The sequence below is a fragment of the Alligator mississippiensis genome, chromosome 7 (genome assembly GCF_030867095.1).
Source record: "Alligator mississippiensis isolate rAllMis1 chromosome 7, rAllMis1, whole genome shotgun sequence".
Taxonomy (NCBI): domain Eukaryota; kingdom Metazoa; phylum Chordata; order Crocodylia; family Alligatoridae; genus Alligator; species Alligator mississippiensis.
In genome coordinates, this window is record NC_081830.1 from 10,585,001 (window position 1) to 10,605,950 (window position 20,950).

The window sequence follows — 20,950 nt, forward strand, 5'->3', positions numbered from 1 at the left end:
TCCTCCACTCTCCCCATATACCACATTCATCCACCAGCCATTCTTCTCCATACACCATGTCCACCCATCCCCAGGACAGACACATCCATTAATCCATACTTCCATCCACTCATTCACAAGAAGATCCAGTCACAGAGGCACGCATCCATCCACCCACCTCTCGTGCCAATGCAAGCCGCAGGCATCACAAGAAAGTTTAACTTTTTGTTTGCTCCAGAAAAATTCTAGAGCAATTCTTCTGTGGCAAAGACCTCTGGAAGCCCACAGTGGGGCAGGAGGGTTGGGACAGGCTGTGTTCCTATTGGAAATCTCTTGTGATTGTGATGGATTGCTTCATAGTGCTAGCATTGCCCCATGACAGCCTTGAAAGGATCTCAAGTTACCCCAGGGTGCTGCACCACCCCAGTTAAGAATTGCTAGTCTAGGTACTTGCGTCATATTATGGGATGCAGGATAACTTTTGCAGCTGATGTGCAAAAGGCATCTGCACCCTTCTCCCCTCTTAGGTCTCTCCCCTTCATCTTTCCAATGCAGTCAGGTTCTGGGCTCTCAAAAAGAAGCTGCTGCCTTTTCAGCTCCTTCAATGCAAATAGCCTACGTTTCCCAGAATGCAGCAGGCCCAGGAGGGGCGGGAAGAGCTTTTGAAAAACACAAGAGTGTAATTTCTCGTTAGGGGGGAACAAAAAAAAAAGAAAGAAGAAGAATCAAAGCCTGGAGCGTCATGTCTAGGAATAGACCGGGCGTGGGGCCAAGGTATGACAGCGGATGAGTAATCCACTTAAATCATTGCTCTAAACACCATTCCTTGTAAGAGAATTAAAATATCAGCTTACATCACTGAGCCCAGCGCACGGGATGTGAGAGAGCGCTACGCTGCGGCTGCCAATGCGGGAGATTTTGAGGGCTCTGGGACACAGAGTCCAGAGCAAAAACAACGGCCTGCTCCCGAGCGCAGGCAGAGAAAGCTACGGCACAGACAGGACCAGGACTTTTTCACTATAGTCATAGAGTTGTAGAGAAATTAAGCTGAAGAGAAATTGCAGAGCTGAAGAGAAGTTGTAGAGAAATTAAGTGGCCTGTGGAGGTCACATCTAGTCCAGGCTCCTGCCTGAGACAGGATCAGCCCTGTCCAAACCATCTTGGACAAACCTATTGTCTAACTAACAAAACTGCTGTCAGCCCTGACACAAGACATCTCCCTGAACCTGCCACAGGGAAAGCAGGGGGACTGTGGCGCCCAACATCCTGCTGCTGTAAAGGTAGTTAACAGGCACTCCAGGGATCCCAGGTAGAAGCTGTGCCCTGGCTACAGAGGAAGGCAACTCCTACCCCCAGTCTGTACCAAACTGAGCTGGAGGTAAAATTCCCTCCTGAGCCCATGCAGTGTCAGTCTAGGCCTGAGCAGAGGGACAAGACCCTCTAGCCAGGACCCTCCACAGCCAAGTCGCCAGCCCAGGCACAGCCCAGTCGCCATCCCCAGCCTGGGCTGCAGCCAACACCCAAGGCTTCAAGAGGAAGGGGAAAAAAACCCCTGACACATAGCAGGAAGGGGGCTTCGGTGTGGAATTCCCTCTCAGCCCCTTGTGGCAATTAGCAAAACCTGGGAAATCCCCATAGCAGAGCACAGGCAAAGCTATGCCTCTATCATCCCTGACTGATGGCTGTCCAACCTCCTCTTGATCCCCTCTAGTGATGGAGAGTGCAGACTCCCCGGGCATCTATTCCTCTGCCTCTGTTCTACCAGAGTAGATTTCCCTGAGATCCAGCAGAAACCTGCTTGGCTGCTACTTCGCTGGCCCTGCTGGAGACCAGCCCTGGGATTTATACCTTATTTACTCACTGATCACACACCTCTTGTCCCTGCAATTTAGCAAGCCAAGAAGAGGGGGCAACAAGTCTGATTCTAGACAGTTAAGCAAAGAGCGAGAATCTTCTTCCTTCCCCCATTGTTCTGCCTTACCCAAAACATAGTGGATCTTGTATTTGGGCATGTGGTATGAAAATAAATACAGTTATAGATGAGGGCAAAGAGTGTGAGACTGGCTGTGATAGCTCTTTTCAGGGCTACACCTCAAAGCAGCGTGCTACGGACAAGGGGTGTTGCCCCCAGCTTAGGGGATGGGGAAACTGAGTCAGAGAGAGGGGAAGTCACGGGCAGTGCAGTTGGGGCACCTGCTTCTTCACTGGTGTGGAGATGTACCTGGAAATTAGACATGTCCTGCCCAGACTTGCTCAGAAAGCAAGCATAGGGCCAAAGGGGCTACCATGAGCTGGGCTTGAACCAGCAAAGCCCAGAGCTTAAAGCCCTGCCAGTCCAGTCCCAAAGCTGAGCCATATGTGTGCTGGGGACACAGAAAAGACCCCCGACACGTCAGCCATGACTGCTGCCAGCCCCAACACCCCAGTGCCCATGCATAGGAAACCCCCTGCCACCTGGGTGCAACCTCGCAGCTAGAAAGCTGAGGCTGCCGGAGTGCCCATGCCTGCCTTACACATAATGAGCACCCGTAGACAATGGAGGGGGCAAGGGGGTATGACAACCATCTTCAAACCCTCAAAGAGTGACAACAGAGAGGATGGAGATAGGCTTTTCCCAGACTAGGAGCAATGGCAGGGAAACTGAGGCTGGAGATAAGGAGGAACTTTCTGATCATGATGGGGGTCCAGCAAAGGAACAAGCTTCCTAGAGGGGAGGGGAATTTCCATCCTTGGATGTTTCCAAGAGCAGATTGGATCCAGATTGGCTGGGGTGGTTTAGTCAGGGCTGATCCTGCCCTGCTCACGGGTGTGGATGAGAGGTGACTTCCTGAGGTCCCTTCCAGTCCCCAACTTCCCTCTGATCATATAATCCTAGGCTTATGGATTTGCTTGCTTGGAGACCAGCAGGGCCTTGAGTCAGACCTCAGGAAGGGTCCTCTGCACCCAGACCCTTGTCCATCCTCCCTCCCAACTCCACTGCCTAAAGAGATCACCAGCAAACACCCTCGTTTCTCTCCCACTGCCTGGTCCATCAAGGCCTATAGTGCTCCCGAGATACCAGGGACTCTTCCACTTGTCCCACATGCCAACCACCCACTGGAGAGCACTTGTGGAAGGATTCTGCCTAGTGCTCATAGCCATCGGCTTTACTGGGCAGCTGAGAACATGGCGTGAACTGGCGCAGGTGCTGGAGACCTCCGCTTCCAGCTCTGCCATACCAGGGGCCAATGGGGGTCTCGCAACGCTGTGAAGAGCAAGACCAATGAAGCCAGGGTATAAGGAAAGGGGGTGGACAGGGCTGGACACCAGGGTCGGTTCAAGGGTAATTGGCCCCCTAGGTGAACTGTGTACCTCGTTGCCCCCACCACTTCCAATATAGGGGAAAATAAGAAGTCTAGAATGAACTTTTACAGGAGTTCTAGCTGTGATGGTGGTCAATTTTACTGATCTTTCCTCTGAGATCTTTTCAGAGGTCTTTCTCCTCTTACTGAACCAAAGGTTTTAGACCAAGGTGGAGCTGTAGCTGACCAGGGCTGTTATGTAGAATAACGTTCCTGTTATTTTGTTCTGTATATAATTTTGACGCCCTAGGTGACCACCTACTTCACCTAATGGTTGAACCAGTCCTGCCAGACACTGGCTCCGAGGAGCTTGGGGGGGACACTGTCTCACACTGACTGCCACCTACCCCTCTCACCACTGCCCCCCACTACCACATCCCCCACAAACCCCCTGTGCCCGAAAGTCCCACTGCAGTCACCAGGGCTCAGAGAGGCACAGCCAAGCACCAGGGGTGAGAGACACAGCTGTTTCAGCCACCAGCAAGAGGCCATGTCCCAGCTACCTCATCCTGTCCACCCACCTGCCTGACTGGCACTTACCATGCTAGCAGCAAGCACTCAGCTCCGACAGCCCCAGCCCCACATCATCTCCTGGCGCGCAGAAAGGGCTCTGTGGTTGCTAGCACTACACATGGGGCACAGTGCTCACAGGGCCTGAGTCATCTCCGGAGTGCCTGCCCCCCCCCAGGCCTGAGGGTACATGTATGTGTGTGTGTGTGTGTGTGTGTATGTGCGCACATGTGTGATTAACTCTTTCGTTATGGGAACTGCCTGGGCTTTTTGGGGCTGTTGTAACGGCAGCTTGCTGAATGAGTGTGCTGGACTTCCCCACTGCCACGGGAGGGCGCAGGGGGGGTGCGCTTGTGTGTGTGTGACTACGCCAGAGGGCTGTGACAGAGGCCTGAGTTGTGTGTGTGAGGCGAGGGGCAGAGGGGGATGCCTGGAGGTGTGCACTTGTGTGTGTTTCTGCAGGTGTGCACGCGGGATATCAGGGGACGTGTACATCAGATGCCTCTGTGTATGTGCATGTTGGATGCCTGGGAGCAGATGTGCATATGTCTGGATGCCTGGGTGGGGGAGTGTTTCTGTGTCCCAGATGCCTGAGTTCTGTGTGTGTGTTCACACGCATGTGTCCTGGACACCTGGGTTCTGTGTGTGTGCATGCGCATGTGTGTGTGAACCTGCATGTGTGACTTGAATTCATGGGTTCTCTGTGTGTATGCATGTGCATGTGTGTGTCCTGGATGCCCAAGTTTGCTGTGTGTGTGTGCACACGCATGTGTGTCCTGGACACCTGGGTTCCATGTGTGCACATGTGCATGTGTCCTGGACGCCTGGGTTCCATGTGTGCACACTCTGTTCATATGCACGTGTATCCTGGGCACCTAGGTTCCCTGGCTGTGTGCCTGAGTGTATGCAGATATATCCCAGACATCTGGGGAGGAGTGTAGGGGGGTGCGTACGTAGAGCAGTCACAGTGGATGGAGAGTGCACTGGGATGGATGGGCAGAGAGATAAACAGTATGAGGATGAATAAACGCGAGAGAAAGAAAAGAAACACAATTTGTAGAAGCGGGAAAAGAAAAGCGCGGGCCTGGAGCGGCATAGCGCATGCGCATGAGCCTGCTCCGTTGCCAGGACTGCCCCCCCAACGCCGGCAATCGTGCCGCGAGCGCCGAGCTCTGACCCGCCGTCCCGAACAGCTTCTCCTCACGGGGGGCGGGCCCAAAGCCCCTCGCACCACTTTGGCTTCACCGAACACGATGAGCATGCGCAGCCTACCTCCTCATACCGTACGAAACCTACGCTGATCCTGCCACACCCTCCCTGTCTTGTGCGGTACTGAGCATGCGTAGAGCCTGCTCCATCCTGTCGCCAGGCGGCGCAGGACATTCAATGTGGAGCTGAGGGTTCGAGACCCGCCCCGGGCGGGCTAGCCTGGACTCCTGGGTCCTTTTTTGGTGGGGGGGAAATGGAGCGGCACCTGGTGGGTTGGAACAAAGCCCAGGAACCGAGACGCCCAGGTTCCCTTCCTAACTGTGCAGTGGGCACAGTATGGGGAACTAGCTGGCTGCCAGTCTCTAGGATCCCCCGAGGCCAGCGCAGGGCACGTGGGGGGTGGGTTCTGGTGTAGCGTGGGAGACGGGGCAGCAATAGCTAGGTATGGACCTATGGGGGGAGGGGAACCTGGAAAGGAAGGGGTTAAGTTTTCGGGGGGTCCTAGATCCCAGAGGTTTTGGGGGGGCACACATGACCAGCCAGGTCAGTCATGGCCCCTGTGCCACTTAGGCCCTCGGGGGGGGGGGGGGTGCAAAGACCCCCTCCCCCCCCCAAGCACTAAATCCCAGCCCCTGTGGGTAAAAACTGTAGCCGCATGGCAGGATTAGTTCCCCCTCGATTTTAATCCAGGGTAAAGAGCGGACACACACGGCCAGTTGGGACAGGTCCGGCCACTGGGTGGCAGGGGCTGGGGGAACCAGAGGACATCAACCAACAGGGCTCACAGGTTATGAAACTGCAGGGACATCTTTAATCCAGATTCAATGTGGTTTAATACATTTACAGGCCGGGTGAGCTGTTTCCAACCTGCTGAGAAAGGGCCAGAAGCAGCCCTGGAAAAAATCACATACTGACTCATGAACAGTGGGCCGGTCAGTCCTCCAGGCATCCTGTGTTGCATCACTCCTCACCCCCACTGCCCACCCTCTACCCCTCCCAGGGTATCTCAGCTGTCCCCCCACTCCCTCCTGGACTATGCCCCCCACCCCCACTCCTGCACCCATCAGCCTGAGGTCCCCAGCCTACCCAATGTTGCATATGCTGTCAGGCCTGGGGTACCAGGGGCTGCACGCACACATGGGGGGGATCCCAGAAGTCGGAGCTCCATGCCCTGCTCACCCCTGACTAGCCTCATACCCTGTCCTGGGGCAGGCTGAGCCTTAGCTGACATCAGGGCTCCCCATGAGATCATTCATCCCTGACTTTTGACTCCCCATAAGCCACAGATAGGCAGCTATCTCCCTGCCTCCCCCAGGCACTGGACAATCTGGCCTAGCTATGTCTCCACCACTGCTGAGTGCCATGACCCTGGTCACATCACCCTGACCCTGCAAGGAAGGGAACTGCCCCACAATCTCCCCCTAGCACAACCATCTGGGACACACACAGCCTCCATACCCCAGCAGCAGTGGGGGGGCGGTGAATGATTTCCCCCCCGCCTGCCCCTAGCCAGGCCCCATCCCACTGCCCCCTTCGCCAGGGCCCAGACACGTCTGTGTCACCTGCAATTGACTCATCCCCTTCCGGCCACGCCTCCCCACCCTATAAATACCCCCAGGGCCCAAGGAAGTTAGGCCAGGAGTATGGAGGATTCAGGAGCTGCCACAGAGCCTTCGCTGCTTGTCACAGGTAGGCTCCGAGACATGGCACTGGGGACCAATTGCTCCACGCCCCCCAGCCATGCCTGTCCCACGCAGGGCCAGGGAAAGGGGTGGGGGGTGCCCAACAGTCTGATTCCTGGCAAGCTTTAGGGGGAAGCAGTTGTGGCTGGGGAGGGAATTGCGCCAGTGATTGCAACATGGGGCAGCTGGAAATTCTCAGTCAAGCCTATGGGGAAGTATAAAGTAGGCCGAGGCAGGCATCAGAAGAGCAAGTGCCAGGGTGGACATGGTGGGGGTCTCAGCACTGCTTCTTGCCCTCTTGTGTGCAGGGGCTCCAGGCTCCCAGCCATGCGAGCTGCCTATGCCTCAGACCAAGGTCTTCCGGTACCGGTAAGTACAGGTTCTCTCCCCCCTGTGCTGTCGCCAGGTGAGGGGCTGGGGGGTAGGGGAAGGGGTAGTATGTAATACCTGCAGCCTCGGGACCCACTTGTAATGCATAGGGACTGGCTTGGGGTTCACAAGGGTACACTTGGGGCTTCGCAGGGACCAGCTTGTAATTCCAGAGGATCCACCTTTGATTTGCAAGCACCAGCTTGTGCTTCATGAGGATCCGCTCTGGTTCATGAGGACTAGCCTGTCATTCACAAGGATACACTCATGGTTCAGGAGGGCCCACTCACAATTCACAGGCACCAGCTTGTCCTTGATAAGGACTCATTCTGGCTCCTGGGGCCTGGCTTGGTCGTTCCCCAGGACACGCTCATGATTCATGAGGACTGCATATGACTTGCAAGACCCCGCTTGTGAAACCCATAGCATGAGACTGCACCCCACCCCAGTGCATTTCTGCCCCATACTTGTGCACGGCAGATGCCTGCCCATCCATCACTGGTGAAGCAGGGCTGTGCTGGGCACCCCTAGTGCACCTGAGAGTGGGCAGGGAGTCAGCTCAATGCCTGCCCCACTGAGTTTAACCCATTCCTCCCTTCCCCCCCACCCCCACCTACAGCATCTGGGACATCAACCAACAGTCCTTGTATCTGCGCAATGACCAGCTGGTGGCCGGGTACCTGCAGGGCCCCAACACTGCCCTGGAGGGTGAGTTCCAGCCCCCAAATTCCCCCCAGCCCCAGATCCCTGCCAATGCCCCTCTGGGCCCTGCAGCCCCTGGACTCAGGGGCAAGCTGGGTCCCTGGGGAGGCCTGGGCGTTCTCACACTCCCCTCTGCCCCCCAGAGAAGATCTACTGGGTGCCCAGCCGAGGCTTCAAGCAGAATAAGTTGCCCATCGTGCTGGGCATCCAGAGTGGCACACGCTGCCTAGCCTGCAGTGGCACAACCCAGCCTGAGCTGGTGCTGGAGGTGAGCCTCTCGCCCCCCCATAGTCCCCTCCTCCCCAGATGCCCCCTACCCCATCCCCTATCTCTCAACTGCCCCCTGCCCGCCAGGGCCTCCCCCACCTCCAGAGGGATTGGGGGGTGAGATTCAGATCACCATGCAGGACACGGAGCCATGTCATGGTCACATCCTAGTGAATCTCCATCAGAGGGGGGAGGTAGGGGTCAGTTGGGGGGCATTCACCCTGGAACCCAATGATGACTGGGGTGATTTACCCAGGAAACCATGATGCCAAATCCAGCCTGCAGGGGGTTAGGCAAGGGGGGTGTGATTGGAACTGGTGCCTGGAGCTGTACAGGGTCTGGAGAGACCCCATCCCTCACACTTTTTACCCTCCAACTGGCAGGATGTAAACATCACAGCAGCAGCAGCACAGGCAGGGCAGGCAGAGCCCCGCTGGACCTTCTTCCGCTCCTACCAGGATGGTGCCTGGCGCTTTGAGGCAGCTGCACGGCCTGGCTGGTTCCTCAGCACCGCAGCCCAGCCTGGGCAGCCTCTGGCACTTGCCCATCCCCCGGACCCAGCCCGTGTCCTTGACTTCTACTTCCAGGGCTGCTGAGAGCCTCACCCAGCATCCACCGTCATTGTTATGTTCCAGAGTGAACACCCCGAAACTGAGGAGCCCGGAGGCAGTGGGGGTGCACAACCCTATTCAACACCCCCAGCCAGCATTAGGTTCCAGAGTGAATACCCAAGACTGAGGAGCCCAGAGGTGGTGAAGGTGGAGACTCCACAACCTCTCATGGCAGCCCTATCCATCACTGCCACCCTATACAGCATTAGGTTCTGGAGTGAACACCCCACAAGATGGCCGTGCCCAGTAGCCATGGGAACAGCCAGCGCAATCCATTGCCCTGCTTCCCTCATTAGGGTCCAGAATGAACCCTCAACCCTAAGTCACCCAGACACTGTCGGGATGGACAGTTCCATCCACTCCTGAACCCTGTCCTTGGGTTCCAGGGTGAACAACCCGCCAAGACCAAGGAGCCCAGACACCGCCTGTTACATCATTAGGTTCCAGAGTTAGCACCACCACAAACTGCAGTGAGTGTTGGCAACCCCAACCCCACCCACTGCCCTCCATACCCATTGTTAGATTCCAGAGTGAACACACCCAGCAACTGAGAAGCCAAGCACTGCAGAGATGGGTGGCCTTCTCCCATTGCCCCCACCCATCATTAGGGCCCAGAGAGAATGCTCCCCATCAATGCATCCCCATTCCCCCCCATGTACATAGCCCCTGCACAAGCCTGCACAATCACCCTCTGAATAAACCTTGCTGTCCTGAGCTGTGGCTGAGACTCCTGTTTGTGGAGGGTGGGGGAGCCAGACTCCTGGGTTCTGTCCTCAGGCATGTTACAGATCAACCCTGCGACACTGTGCCTTGCCCCATCTGCGTGCCATAGTTTCTCCTGCCCCTCTTGGCTGACCTGGCTGGGGGAACTGAGGCATGCAGAGGGGCCAGGGCTTGTGATGTGGATTTGGGAGGGGGCGATGGGGGGGGGGGGGGGGGGGGCAGAGAAACAAAGGCCTGGGGGGGTTCTGGTGCTGGCCACCAGGGGGCAGCACACCCACCCACCAGTGAACTGTTAGGGGAAGATCACAGTATTGCTCCCCCACCCCCACCCAGGATCCCCAGTCTCAAGGCCTGGCAGTTTCGCCAGGTCCGGCCCCCCCCCGTGGCTTCCTGTGGGTTCAGCCTAGGAAATACTCCCCCTCCGCCCCCCCACAAGCTTACTGGAAAAGGCCGGGTGGCAACTCCCTGGGTCACCCTGATGCAACATACAGGCAGGTTTGTGACACCAAGGTTGGGGAGCCATCGTGACCTGGAAAATCTAGTGCCTGGAGTCCCCCAATCATAGCCTGGGGGGTCTGTACTGGCTTCTGGGGGCCACAGCAGCTCCCCCCCCCGCCAACTGGGGGGAGCATCTGACTGCTTCTGACCTACCTGGCAATGTTCACTCAGGAACCTACCGATGACAAGACAAGTGCTAGAACAACGGCTCTGGGCTTTCCCTGGTCTGGCTACTCAGAGCCAGTCCTACCCTCAGCCAGGCCCAGACACGTACAGCGCCCTAGGACTGGGGAGGGTATAGGGGATGCTACGTGATTCCTCCCACCCCTGGCAGGTCTGGGCATGGCAGGAAGGGGTGAAGCCCTGCTCTGTGCCAGGCCCTGTTGTGTGTGGCAGGGGAAGAAACCTGTATACTCAGAATGTGTGTGGGGGGCAGTGGCAGGGGGCTGTGGGTCAGGAATGAGGGGCCTCAGCATGGGGGGGAGGGGGAGAGGCAGGGGGCTACAGGTCAGGAGTGAGGGGCGCCAGCAGGCTGGGGGGGGGGGGGGGGGGGAATGGACAGGAGGCTGTGGCATGATTCCCATCCCCATAACCTTGTGTGCCTCAGTTTACCTGTTCCCTCTCTCCTCCCCACAAAGGGACTCTGGGGCAGTGGCCCCCCCGGTGAGGGGAGGGGTCCAGATGATGCTCCGCCCCCTGCATTAGCTGTCAAAAAAAAGCCAGTGTTGTTTGGTAAGTGTAGTGTATCCACAGCCCTGGTTCCTGTGCCTCGGTTTTCCCATAGGGGCACTGCCCACCCCACCAGGCAAAGAACCCAGGACTCAGGGCTCCTGTGCACTCCCCTGCAAGGGCACGGGCGAATCGGGCCCAGGATTGGGGCCAGGATTGGGGCGGGGAAGCCGGGGCAGAGGTCGGGAGGGCGGGCATAGTGAGCCGCCAGCACCGCCTTGGTAAGCAGCCTGGACTCCTGAGTCCCTTCCTTGGTGGGGTTGGAAAGGAGCCGGCACTCCTGGGTTCTTTGCTTTGGGGAGGCAGGGAGGAGCCGGGACTCCTGGGTTCTTCGCTGGGGGGAGGAGGATGGGGAAGAGCCCGGACTCCTGGGTTCTTTGCTGGGGGGAAGGAGGATGGGGAAGAGCCCGGACTTCTGGGTCCTTTGCTGGGGGGAGGAGGATGGGGAAGAGCCCGGACTCCTGGGTTCTTTGCTGGAGGGAGGAGGATGGGGAAGAGCCCGGACTCCTGGGTTCTTTGCTGGGGGGAGGAGGATGGGGAAGAGCCCGGACTCCTGGGTTCTTTGCTGGAGGGAGGAGGATGGGGAAGAGCCCGGACTTCTGGGTTCTTTGCTGGGGGGAGGGAAAAGAGCCTGGACTCCCGGCCACACAGAACCCAGGCATCCCCTACACACACATGCGCACACACATATGCATGCATAAACACACGCACAAAACCCAGCATCCAGGACATACACACACACACAGAACCCAGGTGTCCAGGACGTACACACAAACAAACTCAGGCATCCAGGAGACACACACACACAACCCAGGCATCTGGGACGGACACACACACACACACACACACACACATGCGCACACGCACACACAGGCCCAGGGGCCCAGAACTTCCTCTCGCCCAGAGATATAAATACCCCAGGACATGCGCACACGGACAGACGCGCAGCACCTGACTCCCCTCCCTCCCCCCAACCGGCCTGGACAGGCACACGGATGAGGCCAGACTAGCCTGGCCCAGACACCTTGCACCCAGGTACGTACACACACTCGCACATGCCAGAGACAGATACACAGACATCTGCCCCTACCCACAGCAGGAACTAAAATACACCTTTGGCAGACAGATAGACAGACAAGACACACACACTACCTCAGTGAACACACACCCAACCTTAGATGGACACAGGCCCATACACACATGTGCAGGGAACCCAGACGTCCAGGACACACACACACAGGGGGAAACCGAGGCACGGAGTGCGCTGGGGCTGGTGGGGAATACCAGCCCTGTTGCCTCAGCATGGGACCCGTCCCTGATTTAACCCTGTGGTCTCTGCTTTGCAGGCCCCATGGAGCTGCCCCACAGCCCCGTTGCGGCCTAGGCAGCCCCATGGGGGATGCCCCAGGTGGGCCAGGAATGGGGGGATCTCCTCACCGGGCCCTCACGGCTGAGGCCCTGCTACAGGCCAGCCTGGCCCAGGTCCAGCAATGTGTGCTGGACCTCCAGAACGCCATGGAGGTATCCCAGCAGCCCCTGCACCCGGGCCCACCAGCCAGCATGGAAGAGGAGGATGAGGAGGAAGAGGAGGATGAGGATGAAAATAAGGAGGAGGAAGGCAGCTCGGGCATGGAGGAGCAGGAGGAGGAGGAGCTGGAGCAGCTCTTCCACACCAACCCACTCTTCCACGCACCCCACATGTGCACCAGCCCCAACCAGCAGGCGGAGTGGGGAGTGCCTGCCTACCGCCCCCACCCCCCAGAGGACCCAGGGCAGGACCTGGCAGATGCCCCACAAATGGATGGGGCATGGGAACAAGGGGAGGAGCTCCCAGCAGGACCCCCCACAGATTCTGTGCAGGTTGGTCCCAGACACCCGGGTTCTGTGGGTATGTGCGTGTCTGAGGGTGCATGTCCCCCGAGTGCTTGGCATCTGCCCTCCACAGCTGTAACTGTCCCCAGGGAGCTGGGATCTGCCCCCCCAAAATCAGTAACTACTCCCTGGGAGCTAAGAATTGTCCCCCCAAAGCCCAGAACTGCCCCCTGCCATTGCTTTCCAGGAGCTGCAAGTGGATGCCAGCCCTGGGACCCCCACAGGCCACAGGGAGGCAGGTGAGTGCCAGGGTGGGGATCCCTGGGGAAACTGAGGCACCAGAGACCTGCCCTTAAACACCCAGGGGTGCCCAGGCCCCCCTGCCCACCTCATCTGAGGCAAAACTGGGATGAAACTGTCCAGACCTGGAACTGCCCAAGGAGGTAAAATTAACCAGGGGTGGGGAGGAACTGCCCAAGGGGGGTTGAAACTGACTGGGGAGGGGTGTGAAACTGAGCAAGGGGATGTGAATCTGATGTGCCCCCCACCCCCAGGCCCCCCAGACCCACAGGCTGTGGGGCTGATAAACCCCTCCAGGCTCGGGGGGGTGCTGGCCCCACAGATGGAGCAGCCCCCCGGCTCCCCAGCACCTGGCCTGGCCTCCGGCACGGTCCCCAGTAGGGCGCAGGAGGGGAGCGCGCAGCCGCAGGTGACAGGAAGCCGACAGGGGGAAGTGGCAGCACCAGGCCCCAGCGCACCCGCAGCCATGGAGGAGGCTGAGGGGCCCCCACCAGACCCTCCAGCACAGCTCCCCATGGAGAAGGAGGATAAGGAAGAGGAGATGGAGGACGAGGGGCAGCTCAGCTTCTCTGCTCCCACCACGGGGTAAGTTCAACAGCCCCTGCTCCTTACCTCATGGCCACGGTAGTGGGGTCCATCTGTCTGTCCATCTGTTCATGCACCTGTCAGTCTGTCCGCCCTGGCCTGAGGGGCTGTGTGGGGGTGGGGGGGATGGAGAGGGGACCACAGCCTATCTCCCTCCCCCACCCCAACATAGGGCCTGGGAACAGAGGAAGTACCTGGCTCCCGCACTGCTGGGAGCTGTATGTGCTCTGCCGGTGCCCCTCACTTCCGACCGGCAGCCTCCTGCCCCCCCGGTCCCCATCACTCCCAACCCTGCCCACCCTGGTGCCCCTCACTCCTGACCTACAGCACCGTGCCCCCCAATCCCCATCACTCCCAACCTGCAGCCCCCTGCCCACCCTGGTACCCCTCACTCCTGACCTACAGCCCCCTGACCCCCCACCACTTCTGCTGGTGCCCTTCACTCCCGACCTGCAACCCTACTCCCCTACCCCACCTCCCCATGCCCATCACTCCCAAACTACAGACCCCTGCCACCCTTGATGCTGCCGGTGCTCCCCCTCTCCTGATTTGCAGCCCCCTGCCCTCTCCAACCCCGCCAATGCCCCTCACTCCCGAACTGCAGCCCCCTGGATCTAAGGGATTGGAAAGGGCCCCCCTGTGCCCCCCAATAGTAGTAGTAGCAGGACTGTTGCCCTCTAGGGATGCCACAGTGGCCAACGGGGAGGCACTGGGAATGACAGAGGCGCGGGCGGCAGCAAGGAGCCTGGCAGCTCGGCTCTATCACCTGGACGGCTTCAAGAGGTCCCAGGTGGCCTCATACCTGCGGAAGAAGTAAGGACTCTCCCCCCCACGAAACTGCCCCTTCAGTTGTGACTGCCCCCTGGGGGCTGGGAGCTGCCCCCTACCAGCCAGGAATCACCCTCCTGGAGGGCTGGGAACTGCCCCCCCAAGCTGGGAACTTCCCCCCCAGCCATAACTGCTCCCCTGGGCAACTCAGAATTGTCCCCCACAACCGAGAACTGTGCCCCGGGGAGCCAGGAGCTGCCCCTAGCCCCACGGTACCCCCTGCTGTTTGCCACAGCACCGCGTTCAGCCAGGCCGTGGCCGAGGAGTACGTGGCCTTCTTCCATTTCTCAGGGCAGAGCCTGGACCAGGCGCTCAGGTAGGCACCAGCTCATCCCCCCTCACAGCCAGGGGGGCAGGGCTAGGCGGTGGGGGCAGGGGAAGCTGCCTGGGATCCCCGAGTGGTGGGGCAGAGGGATGAGGGGGTCTGGAGGTCATCCTATGTCTAACCCCACAGGACATTCCTCAGCACCTTTGTGCTGACAGGCGAGACACAGGAGCGGGAGCGAATCCTGCGGCATTTCTCCAGCCACTTCCACCAGGGCAACCCCCATGCCTTTCCCTCACCAGGTACCCCCCTGTCCCCTGGTGCCCCTCACTCTTGACCCGCAGCCCCCTACCCGCCCAGCCCTGCTGGTGCCCCTCACTCCTGACCCGCAGCCCCTGCCTCCCCGGTGCCCCTTACCCCAACCTGCAGCCCCTGATGCCCCCTGCCCTGCTGGTGCCCCTCACTCCCGACCAGCGGTGGGGAAGGAGAAGGTTCCCCCCACCACTACCCTTGCTGGATCTTCCCCTGTGCCCTCAGATGCTGTGCACACGCTGACCTGTGCTCTCATGCTGCTCAACACAGATCTCCATGGACCAGTAAGAGCGGGAGACAGGTTCTGGGGAGGGGGGCCTGGAAGCTGCTGCAGGGGGGAGGAGGTCTCATGCGGCCACTAGGCAGCTCCCCCCACCCATGGGTGGGAACCAAGGACCAAGATCCCCTTGCAGTCACCTGCTCCTCCAGCCCTGCTGGTGCCCCTCACTCCTGACCCACAACCCCCTGCCCCCAGCTCTTCCAGTGCTCCTCAGTCCTGACCTGCAGCCCCTGCCCCCAGCCCTGCCAGTGTCCTTCAATCTAGATCTGCAGCTCCTGCCCCGCTGGTGCCCCTCACCCTTGACCTGCAGCCCCCTGCTCCTCTGGCAGCCAGCCCCTCAGCAACCATGGGCCCCAGGGTGGAGGGGAAAAAGTGGGAGGGTGGCTCCCCCCCACACAACACACTCACCAATGTTGTGTCCCACGTGTGTCACCATCTTGCGGTGACTGCAGAACCTGGGCCGGAGCATGACCTGCCACCAGTTTGTGGCCAACCTGGATGGGCTGATGGACAACGGGCAGAACTTTCCCAAGGAGCAGCTCAAGGTATCGCGTTCCAGGGAGGGCTGGTGCACAGGATGCGATCCATCCGTGTCTGCCCCCAGCGTGGCTTGGCATGTCCCAGCATGGCCTGGCTTGATGTGTTCTGGCGTGGCATAGTGTGGCTTGGCATATCCCAGCGTGGCTTGGCGTGTCCTGGAGTGGCTCAGCATATCCTGACGTGGTATGGCATGTCCTGACATGGCTTGACGTGTTCTGAAGTGGCTTAGAGTGGCTTGGCATGTCTCAGTGTGGCTTGACGTGTCCCAGTGTGGTTTGGCATGGCCTGGCGTGGCCCCCTGACCCCCCACTCTGCCTGCAGGCCCTGTACCACTCCATCCGCAACCAGAAGCTCGAGTGGGCAGTGTAAGTCCATCCCCCCTCCCTCAGTTCAATGGTTCAATCCCTGGCAGCCTGGCTAGATCAGAGCTAAGGCCACAGAGCAGTCCATTCCGGCCCGGGGGGGGGTAGTGTATCATGCCTTCTGCGGGATGGGGGCGTGGGGGGAAGGGAGAAACCAAGGTCTGTTCCATCTTAGCCAGGGGGGTGGACACAGACCAGTCCACTCTTACAGGCGAGGGTGGAAGTGGTCCATTCCATTCTGACCCAAGGGTTGGTTGGGTCCTGGGCAGGCCTGTTCCATTCTAAGCAAAAAGGTGGGGCGGGGCTCACGGCCTGCTCCCTTCTCAAGATGGGGGGGCGCGGTGGACCCTTCTAGTCTACCTAGAACCCCAACTGTCCCACTCTTACTGGGGGGAACCCGCCCACTTTGACCCTGGGCATGGTAGGTGAGGTGATGGCCTGTTTCATTGTTTGGGGGAGGGGAGGGCATGGGCAGCACCATTCTGACCCTAGGGCAGGGGGAGGTGGAAGCCTGTCCCACGCTGTGCAGGGAGGTGGGCGTGGGCCATACCATTCTGAGCCTGTCTGGGGCAGGAGGAGGTGATGACCTGTTCCACTGTGCTTGTGGAGGGAGGCCGGGCCATACCGTTCTGACCTTGGAGGGGGGTACGTGATGGCATGTTCCATCTTGTCGGGGGGGGGGGGCATGGTCCATACTACTTGGGGGGGGGAGGGTAACATGGACACTGTTCCCACAGAGATGAGGAGGAGCCGGATGGTGCTGCAGGGCTGAACCCCGAGCACAGCGATCCCCTTGCCAGCCCGGTGCCCGCCCCTGATGCCCCCACCTACTGCCAGGGACTACTGGCCCGCAAGCTGCATGCTGAGGCCGACGGCCGGAGGAGTGAGTCCCCCTGCCACACTCCTGCTGTGGCCAGGCCCATGCTATGGGGCCCTGCCCACACTGCATTGCTACAGCCCTATACCATGTGACCACGCCCAGATACCACTAGGCCACGCCTACAGGCCTTGGCCACATCTGGATGTCACGGACCCACACACGCATTTGCCTTGGCCACACGCAGATACTGCCAGGCCGTGCCCAAATGCCATAGTTCGCCCACAGGCCATGAAGCCATGTCCAGTTATTAGGTTACACCGTTTGGCCTTGGTCACACTCACAGGTCTTGGCCACACCCATGGGCCATGAAGCCATGCCCATAGGCCTTGGCTATGCCCAGATACCACTAGGCCATGCCCCACAGGCCTTGGCAACTCTCATATGCTACACAGCCCTATGTGCAGGCCTTGGCCACAGTAGGCGCATAGGCCTTGGCTATGCGGAGAGCCCACAAAGCCACACACCCTGTGGCCTTGACACCCGAGACTGGCCACGCCCCAGGCATGTAGACTCCCCGCCTTGTCCTGGGGACACCTCCCCAGCTCACAGGCAGCTTCACCAGGGTAGGCCTCTCTGCGGTGTGGGCCTGAGCCGTGGCCTTCCCTTTGCAGCACCGTGGGGCAGGCGAGGCTGGAAAACCTTCTATACTGTCCTCAAGGGCAACCAGCTCTACTTCCTCAAGGTGAGGGGGTGGGGCTTGAGGGGCAGAGTCTGGGGGTGGAGCCTAGGGCAGGAGCCTGGGTTACAGGCAGAACTTTAGGGTGCAAGACTGTGGGAATTAGGGGGGAGGTCTTGAGCCTGGAGGCGGGGCCTGATGTGGGAGGAACACAACTGTGGGCATGGAGGCAGGGCCTTACATCTGGGGGTGGTGGGTCCTGCAGTGGGGGCAGGGCTACAGGTCTGGGGGCAGGGCCTGAAGTGGGGGGGCAGGGCTATAAGTATGTGGGTGGGCATGTGGGTGGAGCCTTGGGGCTGGGGGTTGGGATGAGGGCAGGGCTTGGGGGACAGGGGCGGGGCCTAGGGCTGTAGGGGGCAGGGCCTGGAGCTGTGGGGGCAGAGCCTAAGCCCATGCCCACTGCCCGCAGGCGGAGAACGAGGCGGAGGGGCAGGGGGCTGAGGAGCCACTGGGGGTGCATCACGCCCTAGCTGAGCACGAGAGCCAGTACAGCAAGCGCCCACATGTCTTCCGCCTACAGACGGCCGACTGGCGCGTCGTCCTCTTCCAGGCCCCGTAAGTACCCCCAATGCCCCTCACTCCTGACATGGAGCCCCCCTGCCCAACTGCCTGGTGCCCCTCACTCCTGACCCACAGCCCCCTGACCCACCCTCCACTCACCCCACCAGGAGCGCTGAAGAGATGAGCTTGTGGGTCGCCCGCATCAACCTAGTGGCAGCCGCACTCTCGGCTCCCCCCTTCCCAGCGGCCGTGGGCTCCCAGCGCAAGTTCGTGCGGCCCGTGCTGCCCACAGCCCGCAGCCGTGGCTCCCTGGTGAGACCCACCCCTCCAGGACCTGGGAATTGCCTACTGGCAGTGGGCAGGGCCTGCATGGCGGTGGGAAGGGCCTGAGGCTGGGTGGGCAGGGGTGGGCAAGGCTTTGGCTGGCATGGGTGGGGCCTGGTTTGGGCGAGAGCATGGCTTGGGCTGCAGTGGGTGGAGCCTCAGCTGTAGCCTACCTTTCTTGGGGCAGGTGTGGGAATGGCTTTGGCTGTAGTGGGCAGGACCCCGGCTGTAGTGGGCGGGGCTTAGAACAGATGTGGATGTGGCTTGGTCTACAGTGGGCAGGGCCTGGTGCACACATGGGTAGGCCTGGAGAACTGTTCCACCAACATACAACCCCTCTCCTTTCCTGCTCCCCCCAGGAGGAGCAGCTGCGGGCCCATGAGGCATGGCTGGCCCAGGCTGCGGCTGAGCTTGGTGAGCTGCAACGAAGCCTGCCGGAGCCGCGGAGCCGGAGCCGGGGCCTGGATGACTACCGGCTGCGCAAGGACTACCTGCTGTATGAGGTGACCCCCTGACTCCCAGGGCAGGCACTAGGTGGTGCTCTGCCCAAGCTTGGGTTGGGGCAAAGGGGTGGATCTATCCCATAAGCAAAGCCCCAGGGAGGGGGCACCTGGCAATTGCCCCAGGGCAGTCTGGGGGGCAGTTTTCAGCCCAGGGTCAGATTAGATGTGGGGGGGACCTGGAATATTTGCAGGGGGGTGTGAGGGGTCATGGGTCACACATAAGGACAGGAGGGGAGTGCCTAGGAAATGTTCATTTGGGGGGAAGAAGGGGTCCCAGGTAAGGGGTGCAGCCAGGGGAGGGATGTGCCTGGGACTTTTGAGGGTGAGAGGTCAGAGGTCAGATGCCCACACATTCACCACCAGCCAGTGTTGGGAAGGGTAGTAGACAAGGGGTGCTGGGAGCTTGATTAGGCCCGGCCAGCCCCATGTGGGGGTATTTCCCCACCCCAAAGGGTCTCAAGGACTTGAACTGAGCCACTAGGGGGCGCTCATGCGATATCAAATAGTATCAGAGGACATCGGGCTGTATCAGGGCTATGAGAAGGAACCAGGGAGTATTGGGGGCACTGGGGGTTTTCCGCTCAGCCTGACCCTCACCCCCACTGTTCCCCCTACAGCGGCGACGGCTGGAGACCTATGTGCGGGTGCTGGAGGCACGACTGGCAGGGGGTGAGGTGGGGCCCGGGGGCTGGGAGAAGCGGTTGGAGCCCCCCCCACCCCCTGCCGAGCTGCCTCGGGCCCAGTCCAGCCCTTCGCTCGCCCGCCCCACCCCTGCCTCCGCCAAGGTCAAGCGCAACGTGTCCGAACGCCGCACCATTCGCCGGGTCATCGTCCCCCGGCGCCCCCGTCCCCCACTCTGACCCTCCCCCGGACCCTCAGGGACTCCCCAGAACTCTCTGGGACTCCCCATGACCCTCAGGGATCCCCCAAGACCCACTGGGACACTGCAGGACCCTCCAGACCCCTCTGGGACCCCAGGATCCACTGGGACACCACAGGAACCCTTGAGACCCCCAGGGACTCTCCACAGAGCCCCCTGGGGCCAACTGGATGCCCCCAGAACCCGCTGGGACATCCCAGACCCCCAGGGACCATTTAGGACCCTTTGCGAGATCCTCCATAGACCTCCTGGGGACCCCCAGGGCCTGTCCCCCCAAGACCCTCAGGGACACTGCCCCCCCAGAACCTCTGGGGACATCACCCAGAGACCACCCCAGGATGTCTTGAGACCAACCAGGACCCCCTGGGACCCTTCAGACTCGCAGAAACCACCACTGAGCCTCCCAGGAGCTCACAGGACCCACTAGAACCACGCAGGAGCCTCCCAGAACTCACTGGAACCAAACAGGGACCCTCCCAGATCCCCCTGATATCCCCCAGACCCTCAGGGATCCCCCAGGACCTCTGCACAACCCCCCTAAATCCCCAGGGACTCCCAGAACCTTCTTGGACATCCCAGAGGCCCCTGCCCCCCCCCCCAAGCCTCCTGGGACCTCACAGACCCCCAAAGATCCCCAGGACCTTTTGGGACCAATTAGGACTTCCAGAGACCCCCCTGGACTCCCTAGGACTCTCTGGGTCTCACTCTTAGACCTTCAGAGACCCTCACAGGACCCCCCTCCAAGAACCCCCTGGGACCTCCCAGGGACTCCACCAGCTCCCCCTAGAACACCTGGGGCCCCCCCAGATCCCTCTCATAGAGCTTCCAGAACCCCCATGACCTCCCAAAGACCCCAGGAACGCCCCCCCAAAACCTTCTGGGACCAACTGGGGCCCCTGGGATCCCACAGAGACCCCTCCCCCCAGCCATGGTACGAGACAGGACTGCACTGACAGCCTCGGGCCACCAGGGGCATCCAGCTTTGCTCCACACCCTGTTGCCCAGGCTGCAAACTCAGATTCTCCCAACAGGGGGCACTGGGCATTGCACCCAGCCCTGGGGTGCCCCCCAACCCCTCCCCTTTGGCTTCCTGACCTCAAAGACTATTGCAGGGGTGGGGGGGGGGTCAACCCCAGGGGGGACGACCCCCTCCCCACCCCCATCCCCAGTGCAATAAACCAGTGCGATAGATGGATCTGTGCCCAGGCTGCTGCGGGGTGGGGGGAGCAACCTGCAGCTACCTGATCTGACCTAGGATCTGGCCCTGTACTGGGGGGTGGGG

At 60.2% G+C, this 20,950-nt stretch overlaps 2 protein-coding genes across 2 annotated transcripts; both read left to right on the forward strand.

The window, feature by feature from the left end:
- The first annotated feature begins 5,847 nt into the window (after nt 1-5,847).
- LOC102574940 (interleukin-1 family member 10) lies at nt 5,848-9,384 on the forward strand. Its single transcript, XM_006275001.4, has 5 exons — nt 5,848-6,728; nt 7,030-7,090; nt 7,710-7,798; nt 7,936-8,060; nt 8,443-9,384. Exons 1-5 carry the CDS (start codon nt 6,683-6,685, stop codon nt 8,653-8,655), a joined length of 534 nt encoding a protein of 177 aa, XP_006275063.1. The 5' UTR covers nt 5,848-6,682; the 3' UTR covers nt 8,656-9,384.
- Nucleotides 9,385-10,790: 1,406 nt separating this feature from the next.
- On the forward strand, nt 10,791-20,861 carry LOC102561042 (PH and SEC7 domain-containing protein 4). Its single transcript, XM_059730524.1, has 16 exons — nt 10,791-10,841; nt 11,967-12,480; nt 12,680-12,731; nt 12,987-13,317; nt 13,999-14,130; nt 14,381-14,461; nt 14,600-14,712; nt 14,948-15,006; nt 15,455-15,547; nt 15,864-15,907; nt 16,642-16,787; nt 17,396-17,466; nt 17,870-18,015; nt 18,129-18,273; nt 18,645-18,788; nt 19,406-20,861. The coding sequence occupies exons 2-16, from the start codon at nt 12,013-12,015 to the stop codon at nt 19,646-19,648; spliced, it is 2,268 nt and encodes a 755-aa protein (XP_059586507.1). The 5' UTR covers nt 10,791-10,841; nt 11,967-12,012; the 3' UTR covers nt 19,649-20,861.
- The last annotated feature ends 89 nt before the right edge of the window (nt 20,862-20,950 follow it).